At 42.1% G+C, this 12,330-nt stretch overlaps 1 protein-coding gene across 8 annotated transcripts in view; it reads left to right on the top strand.

Annotated features, from left to right (window-relative positions):
- LOC110984526 (uncharacterized) overlaps positions 1-12,330 on the top strand; it is a 47,776-nt gene that overhangs the window by 24,027 nt on the left and 11,419 nt on the right. For all 8 annotated transcript variants that reach the window (XM_022244807.2, XM_022244802.2, XM_022244806.2 and 5 more), the window contains 11 exons: positions 12-194; positions 3,133-3,245; positions 3,756-3,919; positions 5,037-5,148; positions 6,384-6,530; positions 6,904-7,035; positions 7,920-8,048; positions 8,556-8,684; positions 9,496-9,630; positions 10,764-10,892; positions 11,788-11,916. In XM_022244807.2, coding sequence (XP_022100499.2) covers positions 12-194; positions 3,133-3,245; positions 3,756-3,919; positions 5,037-5,148; positions 6,384-6,530; positions 6,904-7,035; positions 7,920-8,048; positions 8,556-8,684; positions 9,496-9,630; positions 10,764-10,892; positions 11,788-11,916 — 1,502 coding nt within the window. The remainder of the gene's footprint in view (positions 1-11; positions 195-3,132; positions 3,246-3,755; positions 3,920-5,036; positions 5,149-6,383; positions 6,531-6,903; positions 7,036-7,919; positions 8,049-8,555; positions 8,685-9,495; positions 9,631-10,763; positions 10,893-11,787; positions 11,917-12,330) is intronic.

The raw sequence follows: 12,330 nt of genomic DNA, 5'->3' as shown, positions 1-12,330 counted from the left end.
AATTTTTCCAGATGTCATGGTTTGACGGGCCAGTGCTTCTGCAGAGATGGTTTCATTGGTACCAACTGCGAGTACGGCTGCCCTCACGGTTTCTACGGCGCGGGCTGCTATGAGATATGCCAGTGTCAGAATGGCGCACGATGCAACCGAGTCGACGGATCCTGTGCCTGCTCCCCTGGATATCAAGGAGTCTTGTAAGTTGACCAAACTTGCTCCATGAATGCTTCATATGCTTTGAAATAATGTAGAAATGGTTTGGTGTCGGCAAAAAGAGAGTTTTGATTGGACAGTCTGTGTCTTTTAATGCATCAGCATTACATATTGTGAGATCAAGGCCAACCAGACCTTAAAGAAGGCAGAATTGTCAGAGAGTTCTGGCGCATAAATGTAGCAAGCTAAGCCTTCTGAGAAAGCTTGCCTGTATATATACATATTGAGCCAGGTGTCCAGTCTAGGTTTTCCAGCCAGCCCCACCCATCAGACACCCGCCCACCCCCTGACATGCGACTTTTCTCTCCAGACATGTCTTTGTCTGGTCGTGGAAAAGTCATAACCCGAGCCGAGCAGACCCAGCCAACAGGAAACAATTTGTGAGAATTAGACTTCCTCAAGAACTTCCCAGTCCTACTCTGAACAAATAAACCGAGGTTCCTTCAATCCGTGTGCAACAATATCCTCGCGATACTAGTTTTTTCCTTGCTGTTCATTGTTTCTTTTAACGTTTGCATGCAATTGTTACGTGAACATTTGTCATATGAAGCAAGATATGGGACAGAGAGCACCTCCCTACCTTTGTGCTGGTCACTGCTTGATCGGAATCTCAGGAATTCTTTACAGACATCCCGGGGGGATGTGTGAGGTAACAGTACTCAGGGGTGTGTTCAGGAACTGGACAACTGGGAGGGTACCCCTCAATCTCATATCTTGCTGGGTCTAACATTTGTATGAAGCAACTTGTTGGGAACATGTACACAGTAAATTTGTAAATTTTACTGTAAATTTTGACGTATTGAGATAAACTTCAACAAATGTACATGTACATGTAACTTTCACCTTATAAAACTTTACAGTCCTTGAAAAGTAACAAGAATAGTACAAAAACTTCCTCCATTTTGTGCACTCAGACTCGTTCTTGTGTACGTAACATGCAGTGTCTGCAGGTGCGTGTTGATGATGTATACCTGCAGCTCCTGATTGTGTATTCTTTATTCAGTGAATGAACAAATACATGTACATGCACAGGGTTTTTTCACTTGATTGAGTACACAATAAACAGGATATTTCTGGTGATCAGTTTGGCCTTGCACAACTGAATTTGTTTCGAGTGAATAGATTTTCAAAGGCTTTAGAAGGCTGTTGTTAGTTTTACCATGGTTCCGACCAAACGTTTTTGCTTCCCTTGTCGAATTTAAAAAACTTTGTTTTTATAAAATTAGTTTGCAAAGGGAAACCCCGTCACCATTGAAATGATAATTTGTGCACCTTTATTTGGGAAACATACATATATTCCCTGAAGGGATTTTGAGCGTGTAAAGGTTTTTTTTGTTTTTGTTTTGGTAGAACCGGATTTTGCTGACTTTTTTGCTGACGTCAGATTTGTGATGGATGGTTTTTAACAAAAGCTCTGGGAGAAGGTGAAAGCAGTGTTCAAAAGTGCTGCGTTCATTGATTTTACATGTATCTCATGTTTGCTGCAGGCATGCAGAATTGTGTCTGGCTTGTTGCCTGTGAATCACTGTACACTTCACGCTCCCAAATGTGGGAAAGAAAAAGAGCTTTTTCAACACGCGCCTGAGATGTGCTTTGATGGGCACTTGCCCGGGCTGGGTACTGGCATTGCACCGGACATTAATTCCCATAGCTGGATCCCAGACTTTCCAACAAAAGAAATCATCCTTTCCATGTGGGGCCAGTCAGGGTACGGGGGTAGCCCCAGCTGATCACCTCACACATGGGACTAGATTTTCCATATTCCCAGTTCAGAGAGTTTTCAACCCCGTCATCACCCATCAGGTTTAAGGGAATTCAGGATCCTTTCTGGCAAATGCAGTGTGGTCACTTGTAGTCATGAGACACTTTCTATTTTCACTAAAATGAACACATCATTTCAAATCAGATCACGGGACACTGCCTCACAATTAAAAGAAAACACACGGTTGTTGTGGAAAGTTTAGGTACGTGAACATATGGGTGATTCTATAAATTAGGGGTCCAACTTGGGGCCATTTTGGTGTCCTGTTACACGTGAAGTCATTCAACTTTTCTTCATGTAAAATTGTAACCACATTATCAAACATTGTGCAGATTGAACTGTATATTGTACAGGTCATAAACAATGTAATCCTGTTTGATCTACAGAATGTGAACAGTACTAGTATTAGTTCCATCCTGAAAAGTTGAATGGTTTCACCCGTAACAGAACACCAAAATGGCCCCAAGCTGGACCTCTAATTTATAGAATCACCCATATACACTTGGACTGAAAGTATTTCATAGCAAGTTTTACGACATTAATCTTGGCAACTTTTCCTCTCTGTATCTGATCAGTCGACCTGCTTTATTTATGTTAACATGCTATGAGGACATGTTTCTGATCTATCAGCTGCAACAAAAGAATAGGCCAACTCACCAGGAAAAGGTTAAATCTTTAAAACTGAAATGAAACTCTTTCATTCCAAGTGTGTGTATAAACTTGTGCTGGGAGCTGTACTTAATTTCCGTTAACCTTTGGTAACATTCTGGGTTCTTCTCATGTTCATGTTGCCAAGCACCAGGCTGTAAATGGTGTTGTATTAATTAACAAGAGAGTCCTGAATCCTGTCTTAATTATTAAAAATAAAAATTCTCATTGTGACATACGTGTACGTGTATATTTATTTATTATTTATTTCTGATATTTTACCAAGATAGCCAATTCATGATATTCTCGTGGTCTTTCCCGGGGTCCTGGGGTGAAGATGAACAATCAAATATGAATTTCCAAATATGATTACGTGTACATAGAAAGAAATAAAGTTTTAAAAACCACAATTGTCAAACAATAATCACAAACATTAAGACACTAGTTGTAAAAAAAATTGAAAGAATTAACGAAAAAATGTGTATTTGTTTATTTTTTATTTGTTTACTCAGGTGTAACGACTCTTGTCCGATTGGTTATTATGGAAGTGGCTGTGCTGGCGTCTGCGACTGCGAAAACAGTGCAAAATGTGATAATGTGGACGGCAGCTGCGTCTGTAGTAACGGTAAGTTAATAAATACTATCAAACAGATTGAACACATCACGCTCTGTTGTCACTCTGCCATTAGCCATTGGATAGTCCTTTATGGAAAGCATTTGTACTCCGTTGGACACATAACTTTTATGTTTTTTTTTTTTTACAAATGTATATCTGAGAACGAACTGACTTGGACCATCAAATGATTAGTGGACTTGGTAACATTCGCTTTATATTCATTTCGGGTCAGTGCACTATGTGGACAGAGCAAAAGAAAAAGCATGTGAAACTGTACAGGTTTTTCTTTTTTTGTATTCCAAGGTCGGTGGACTTTATGACATGTAGAACTATTCTGTGTTTTTTAAATACATTGCGAGGACCAAAGAAATATAAAAATGAAGTGTTTGTAACCATGTTTTCAAAAATCTGTGTGGAATTTATGTTGCATCTCAGGTATTCTGAGATCATATAATAATGTCAACAAAGTGCTCCAAAGGATAGGTTTGTTACCATGGTAACTCTTGCATTCCTTTGCAGGTTGGCAAGGGTTGAGATGCAACATTCCTTGCAATGCAGGCTTTTACGGCGTGGGATGTAACATGCCTTGCCCCTGCGCCAACGGGGCACTCTGCCACCACGTCACGGGCCAGTGCGAATGCCCACCGGGATGGACGGGAGAAGACTGCTCTCTGGTTTGCCAGGCAAGTCAGACAATAGTTTTTGATCTCAGTATTTAAATTCAGATACAGGCGAGCTGATTGGTTCAAAGTTTCCATCACATGACCACGGATGTAGGTGATATGTTTACAGTTTTCTCCGAGGTGTAAATTTTACACTTGGTTGGAACCGACAGAAATGTTGAAATTAGGGGTGGCGATTCCTGGCTCACTCAATGGCCTTGCCAATAATCTAGTGTTTCTTTTTGCCATGTTTGGAATGGTAGAAGCAATTACAGACAGTTATGGACAGGAGTTTTCATCAAAATTATGTTGCGTAAAACTCCTCTGAAGTGTAAATGTAACGCCAAAAATGTTATAAGCTTGCTGGCCAGATTTGGAGCTTGATGGCTACCTTATGAACTTGTTGGGAGACAAGTGCAACTCGGCCAGTCACAGGGTTACTTCAGTCACATTTAAATTTCCTTCAAACACTCTCTTAACTTGATTCGGTCTATCTTTTCTGTATTGTTTTGGTCTTGTGCGAAACCCACCCTCCAAAGTGGTTGAAATCACCGTTTCAGCAGTGCAGCTGATTCTGTGTATTTTTGAAAGTCTTTTAACTTCTACAGTTTTAGCTAAAATGCCCTCTGAACGTAGCCATGGATGGAGGACACTGTTGAACAGCGATGGAAATGCCCATGTAACAACACTGACTCACTTTTTCCCAAATGGGGTCTGCAGATGATAGGAATAGAATTCATAAAGAAAAAGAACTAAAGCTAACCAACCAACTTTGTACAAGATAACAGCATCGCACAACTTTCATTGTCTTCAGAGAAAAAGGAGTCCATAATGGTCGACGCTGCAGTTTGCACTAGGACAGACCACATGTACTTGCGAGAGGCACATACCATAGCATGGCTAGAGGATTGCTTGAAAATAAGGTCTAACATTGCTCAACAAAAGCATTGGAAATTCAAAAAATTTTTATCATTTAAGACCGGCTCAGGAGAATGGACATTGACTGCATCTCTCACCCTGGTGGTATTGGCCATTATCAGGGTCCATTCTTCTGATCTGGTCGTAAACGAACGGTTATGGCCCACCAAGTGCATGTTGATTCCCTCACTGAATATTTGATGTTCTCACTTCTCTGCAGGCTGAGCAATATGGTGTGAATTGCGTGCACACTTGCGGCTTCTGTGAACCGATGAACTCTGTTGGGTGTAACAGCCGCACCGGAAAATGCCAGTGTATCAGCTCCTACTCAGGTTTGTCACAAGAACTGGTCTGATTTTTAAACGATGTCAAGTGGCGCCAGTCGCTCGCAATTTGTCAGTCGCTTTGTCACCGTGGGAAGGTTATTTTGATCTGCAACTTCAGTTAAGAAAGGATCATTCCCTGTTTTTCAAACCAAGCACACGAGCATGTAACATTATAAATTAGCTTGGGACAGAGCCGTATATAGAGAGAGTTATGACAACTTTAGGCTGTTGGAACCAACATGGCTGCTCTTTATGTGTGCAGTACAGCAGCCAGCAATCGTTGGCTCATTGTCCATGTACACCGACGCATAATCCACCATGTTGGTTCCAACAGTTGAGACACCCATGTCGCAACTCTCTCTATAAACAGCTGTGGCTTGGGAGAGTGTAACTCTATACGCAACAATACCTCCAACAGTTAACAGAGTTGTACATCTCTCATTGACCGGTATTTGGGCACGATTTTTCACCTGTAGGAACACTCTGGGGCCCTTTTCATGGCAGGTTTTTCAGTAGACCTGTATGCCGTAGACCAAAAAGCATAATGGTGTCATGCTTTGGGTTAAGTTTAGGTCCCACCTCACTGCCCTAGCAAAGCGCACTTGCAAACAAAGCCTGATGTCATTATGTTTTAGGTCAGTTGATTGCTACAGCCAAGTAATTGGCCTTATTTACAAGTCGGCCATATTGAATTGAATACGAGGTTATAACCTTTTTATTATGGGAACTAGAGAATAAAAATGAAAGCAATGAAATAAAAGTTCATCACAAATTAATTAATGTATTTATATCTGATTATCCAACAGCGCATATAACGCCAATTACAGGATGATGATTAATGATATTAATTATGCAAAGGAATCATTTAAAAGTTGTGATGTATTATATCTAAACTTTTTAAGCCATATTGAAAAAGAAATTAAAATGAGATGTAGAACCCCAAATTGTCAACACTACCCCATTTCACAGATGAGGGGTGAGGGAATTCTGCTGCCCTGCCCGTGGCTCTTTTAGAGTCAACAACCTTCAAATTTTCTGTATTTGATTTTTTCTGTTTTTACATTCTACCTATGCCATTACAAATTAAAAAGTAATGTACTCAGTTGTGTACAGCTTTGAAGTTCCTTTTTTCCTGTGTTTTACAGATGCATGCCCATCTGTATGGAACAAACATCATCACAAAGACAAGACATAATACGTTGATATTCTGCCTCCTGTGTTGTGCGTTTGCTTATCTCCAGGTGTACACTGTGACAGCCTGTGCCCCCTGGGAACCTGGGGCACGTTCTGTAACGAGACGTGCAACTGCATGAACAGCGGGTCCTGCTCTGTGCAGGACGGATCGTGCGAATGCCAGCCTGGGTTCACTGGGCCCAGTTGCCAGGGCTGTAAGTTGTCTCCCAAAGAAGATAAAAGATTACTGGTTAGCCAGAGGTTGATTCCTGGTGTATATTTATAGCTAACCGTGCTCCCTGTGATAGTAGAAAATAGTAAATGCCATGTGACCAATGCAGCTCTTGACCAATCAAGAGACAGAATCTGCCTTTGTTTATTATCAGTAGGAACGACCCTTAACAGGAAGTTCTGTGATCGTGAACTTGACGAGTTGTCAGGTATTTGTTAATAAAGGATATCCCTATCAACCGCTTTTCCAGATTAAGGGACTTTGAAAATTGGCAAATTGATTGATGGAGTTTTTAACATGCAAGATTGATTCCATGATCAAGATTGGACTCCCCGATCTCCTCATTCTCACCACAGCTTGTCCGCAAGGGACCTATGGTCCAAATTGCATGCACGGCTGCCCCGCTTGCCCCAACAGCAACTCTTGCCACCCTGTGGACGGGACCTGCGTGTGCGCCGCCGGTTACAAGGGCAACAACTGTGACCAAGGTGAGTGGCTCAGTTGATATGTCGGTCAGTCCATATGTCGGTCAGTCGATATGTGTAGGCAGGATGAAAGAAGTAAAATGGAGTGTAATAGAGATTCTTTCACAATCTTTTGAAAGGTGCCCAAAATCTTTAAGTGGAGAGATTTTTCTCATCATGCAAATCACCCTGAAAAAATACCAGATACTGAAGAAGGTGTCTTCAAATCAAGAAGAGTTCCCATGGAAACTGATTTCAGGACTTTTATGATTCTCTAGTGACTCAATTTTCATGACTGATGATCCTGTATAAAGCACATGGGAGGCCCTCCTACAAAAGTCAGAATAAAAGAGGAACAATAGGGGTCCACAGTTTGCAGTCGGGGGTCCACAGTTTGCAGTAGGGGGTCAGCAGTTTGCAGTAGGGGGTCTGCAGTTTGCAGTAGGGGGTCCGCAGTTTGCAGTAGGGGGTCCACAGTTTGCAGTCGGGGGTCAGCAGTTTGCAGTAGGGGGTCGGCAGTTTGCAGTAGGGGGTCTGCAGTTTGCAGTAGGGGGTCTGCAGTTTGCAGTAGGGGTCCACGGATTGCAGTAGGGGGTCCACAGTTTGCAGTAGGGGGTCTGAAGTTTACAGTAGGGGTCTGCAGTTTGCAGTAGGGGGTCAGCAGTTTGCAGTAGGGGGTCAGCAGTTTGCAGTAGGGGGTCCACAGTTTGCAGTAGGGGGTCAGCAGTTTGCAGTAGGGGGTCCACAGTTTGCAGTAGGGGGTCTGAAGTTTACAGTAGGGGGTCTGCAGTTTGCAGTAGGGGGTCCACAGTTTGTAGATGTGCTCGAAGATGATTGTCAGTGATTTTGGAGAGGTGTGAAATTTTGGTCTTGGGACTTGCCACACTTCATGTTATTCATTTCAACAGTGTGCGAGAGTGGTCACTACGGAATAGAGTGCATGGAGATCTGCTCGTGTAAGAATAATGCCACTTGTAACCCCGTGGATGGTACATGCCAATGTTACCCTGGATTCACTGGTGTGGACTGCAGTATGCGTAAGTAAAAGGGTTACCGCAATTCGAGCATTTCAAAGCAAGATGATTAGCAAGATCTTGAGAGGAAAATTAGTCACTAATTCAGTGCTTTTATTTGTTTACAATAAATTTTGTGTTTCACAATGTGGAGAAATCTTTCTTTTCTATTTCTGGATATTTGGAGTGTATGTTTTCCTATTTTATATTCTCAACTACGGGTACATGAATATTCATATGGTACTGATGGTCACTATTGAAAAAAGGGTGACTTTGATTGCTGGCATTGGCCATCGGACAGTGGTTTTAATGAAGGAAGTGGAATGTTATCAGTATTGGCAGCAATAACATGGATGGGTACTGTAACCACTTGATGTTATCTTGAAGACTCATCTGTGAGGGTCACATCATTTGGGCGGTAGGTGAATGAAACCACCTTCTCACTGCAGTGCATAATCGGCCAGCTTAGTGCTTTCAGGAAAAGGGGGACTTTTTCAAGGGACCATTGTCTTCATTTTTATCATGAAATAGCTTGTCCAGCTGACAAGTACGGCCTAGATTGCATCTTCACCTGCTCCTGTGAGAACGGCGCAACCTGTGAGGCGTACGACGGAGAGTGCAAGTGCGCAGCGGGCTGGACCGGTCTGAGATGCACTGAAAGTGAGTTCAGCACATTTGAAGAATTTTCAGTGGAAGCTCTCACAGTTGTCATCATGACAGGGTTAGCACGGTCAGCTGCTGGAATGGTAGCCTTCTAATCAAGGCAATCATGGCAACAGTTTTAATTAACAACATCTGCAGGCACAGAGCTTGAAAATAGACTACCATGTGCTATTCACATCCTGCTGCTGAGATCACTTTTACCAGCTCATTTTCTGAGGCTTCCCGTTAAACAATTCAGCAACGTGAATGATTAAAATATAAATATTAGACCAGCCACACCACATACACTGATCATCTGTGCAGACGTAATTAACAAACAGATTAATTCCAGGAGATTCCAATGACTGCGGAGGCACCACGCCCCTGAGTGCATTCTGAACTTAAGCAATAGTTGCTTTCTTGGGCAGGATGTATGCCCCACATCCAGTGCTCACAGTGATCATCTTCACTAAAAAGCCACTAAAATACCTTTCTTGTCCGAACTCGGCTCCCAATAAACCAGTCAGCCAAGGTCTAAGTATGCAGGCAAATCCAGTGATTAATTATGCATGCATTTATGCCGATTTTCCGGCTACGGCCAGTCAGCAGCAGGCTAATTGTTGCTTCCAGCTGGCAACAAAGATAAAAAGAATTTCCCACTGTAAAGAGTTGAAAAACGAAAGCCCTATGGTGATTAAATTGGATTCTGTGACCAAATTTGCCAGAGGTCACAGCAGGGGTATTGCGTCTTGTCAACTTTAAGGCGGGCAGTCGGCGATGATAGGATGAAAGTTACTAATTTTGTCTGTGGTCTGTCCTTCTTTCAAAGGATGCTCACGTGACAGTTACGGACTTAATTGTAACGAGACCTGCAGGTGTAATACAACCAACACCAAAGTATGCAGTCCAGATAACGGTTACTGTGAATGTAAGGTTGGCTATAGAGGACAGCACTGTGATGAATGTAAGTACTGGGTCTTTACAGTCTACGTGATAAAAAAACCAGATTAAAGTCCAGAGCTTTCTGTGTTGCGGAAAATCCGCAAAAATCACAGATTTTGGGGTAGAAAGTGGAAAGGGCAATTCTCAGTAAAAAAATTCATTAATCAAATAAATATGAACCCGACTTAGGAATGACAAGTCATTTCAGTGTTTAACTCACTTTGAAAGTAACATTTGGTAGCATTTCCCCTCCTGTTTTTCCTTTGCGATATCGCAGAAATCGGTATTGATTTCCTCCGGCTCTCCACCGCGGAAATCACACTGGTCCCCGTTCCCTACATAGTGCCAAGACATCTCACGGCTTATGAGTAAATCAATAGGGACAGGGACCAGACCAAGATTACAGTGACATGGTGGTGTAGGCCCTACATGTATCATTATGCCAAAGATACCTGTCTAGATTTTCAGTAAATGTAGGCCTACAGTACGTATGTACAGTACATGTCGCATACATGTAGCATTGTATGAAAATTTAGAAAGCAGAATTTGACTTTCAGAAAGCAGAAAATTCTGGACTTTAAACTAGATCTTATGAGTGATAGAAAAATGTTGTACAAAAAAAAGAAGGGATGTGACATTGTGTTTCATGACTGAAATAGTATTGCAAAAGGGCAATTGTAAGCCACAAACTCTTCTGGAAGAAAATTTCTCGTACTGAAAATTGCATCCATTACAGAAAAAAGTTAGAGAATGGTGTCCAGTTAGTGAAAGGCACAAGCCAATATTAAAGTGTCATGCCAATAGATTGCGTGGTATACTGTGTTACATATTACAAATGAATTGGCTTTCAAAAATGGTTACCGATGTTCAAAGTTTTTATTTGAAGTTTTTTTTTGACCAAATTCGATCAGAATACACGTAACACCCAAATATTACCGAGACCTTTGAGGGTGCTACATTCCAAAGTTAACAATCCCCCCCCCATTTGGCAGCTATCTGTCAGCACAGGCTAGGTTCGATCAGCAGTCATTTGTTGTGCACTGGTCAATTTTTCCCTGGTAAACCTAGGTACCAGGCAGAGTGGACTGCCAATCGAACCCGGCCATAATCATTCAAACATTGTCTGTCATTTCCCCTTGACTCTTGATGAAACAGTCTGCAGCCAGGGGCAGTACGGAATGGCCTGCCAGCTCAACTGTGACTGTCACAACGGTGCGTCCTGCAGCCCCTTTGATGGACAATGCCAGTGTGGGCCGGGATGGCTGGGTACCAAGTGCACAGAAAGTGAGTCATCATCCTCAACGAGATATCAGTTCATTTGGCTCATTTCGTTTTGTTTTGAAATGAGTTGCTCGTTGTGTCTTATGGGTCTAAGGAGTAAAACAAAAGACCAGTGTTTTTGTCAAGTACTTTTCCAATCCCAAATTCACTGCCAAATATTGAAGTGAAAGAAACTATATAGGGAAACTGACTAGGTGCTTATAAATGATTATAAAGATGAACAAAGAAATTGACTGGAGCAGATTTGAACCTGCGACCTCTGGAACAACGTACCAGTGCTCTACCAACTGACTTTTCCAAGCCCTACTTTGGTGGCTCTTCCCATTTGTCAATATCTTTGTTCGGGGGTGCTAGCCAAAAGCCATTAAACCTGAAACACCATGTAGCCAGGGATCACTCCCCAGTAACACGATACAACCTGGGAAGTAGGGCTGGATAGCTCAGTTGGTAGAGCACTGGTACAGCGTTCCAGAGGTCACAGTTTCAAATCCCACTCCAGTCAAGTTCTGTGTTCATCTTTATGTAAATATTGAAGTGGGTTATGTGTGACCAAAACTAGAGAACGTGGACAACTTTTATTGTTGGTCTGAAATTGTCCTTTTGTTTATTTAGTTTAATCTTTGTACATGTACCACTGAGTGCCCAGCTCTTCAGCTCTCTTGCCTCATAATCACTTAAATACTTCACGGTGAAGTTGGCTCTAGATTACAACATTGAAAAAGACAGTCAATGTTGCACAATACACATCAGAGTTAGTAGCCATGCTGAGTAAAAGCGTAGATTGACTCGAGATGAATTCATGTGATGCTTTTAGGAGCCAGGGCCCACCAGGTTTGAGACCCATGCGAGTTTCGTTCTCTTTGTTGCATTTTGCATTTGCGGAAATCTCTATTCCCAGGATGTCCGTTAGGACAGTTTGGAGTGGACTGCCTGCAAGCGTGCACCTGCCAGTTGGGGGCGCCCTGTGATCATGTGACTGGAGCCTGTGAATGTCCCGCTGGGTATGGAGGTGCCAGCTGTGAGAAAAGTGAGGAGACTGTTCACATGTACCTTTAAGTCCTGACATTGGAGATCATATTGTAGGCTTATGATCACTTTTCTTAACGGCGTGCCAGCCATAATATCCATATCTCCTCATATATTAGATTGATGTAGTGCTGATAAACAAGTTTCTTTTGTAATGTGGCCCATACGATTTCTAACCTGATAACACCTCCGTTTATTTTCTCACAAAGTTCTAATGGAAATATCATAATATGTTTCTCAAAATATTATCACTCCCGTCAAATTAAAGCCCGTTTTAACCCCATGTTGTACTAACCACCCTCCTATGTTCTGCTTGCATGATAATGAATACATGTTTTCATTCCTGAGCGCAGTGTGACGTAACCTGATCTTTAAAAAATTAATTGACATCAGTTGCCATTAATTTTTTTCTAAC

Source organism: Acanthaster planci, linkage group LG08 (genome assembly GCF_054643075.1).
Source record: "Acanthaster planci isolate LZ-2023a linkage group LG08, COTS_SCS, whole genome shotgun sequence".
Taxonomy (NCBI): domain Eukaryota; kingdom Metazoa; phylum Echinodermata; class Asteroidea; order Valvatida; family Acanthasteridae; genus Acanthaster; species Acanthaster planci.
Note: the sequence above shows the minus strand (reverse complement) of the source record. Positions and strands in the feature narration are given on the sequence as shown.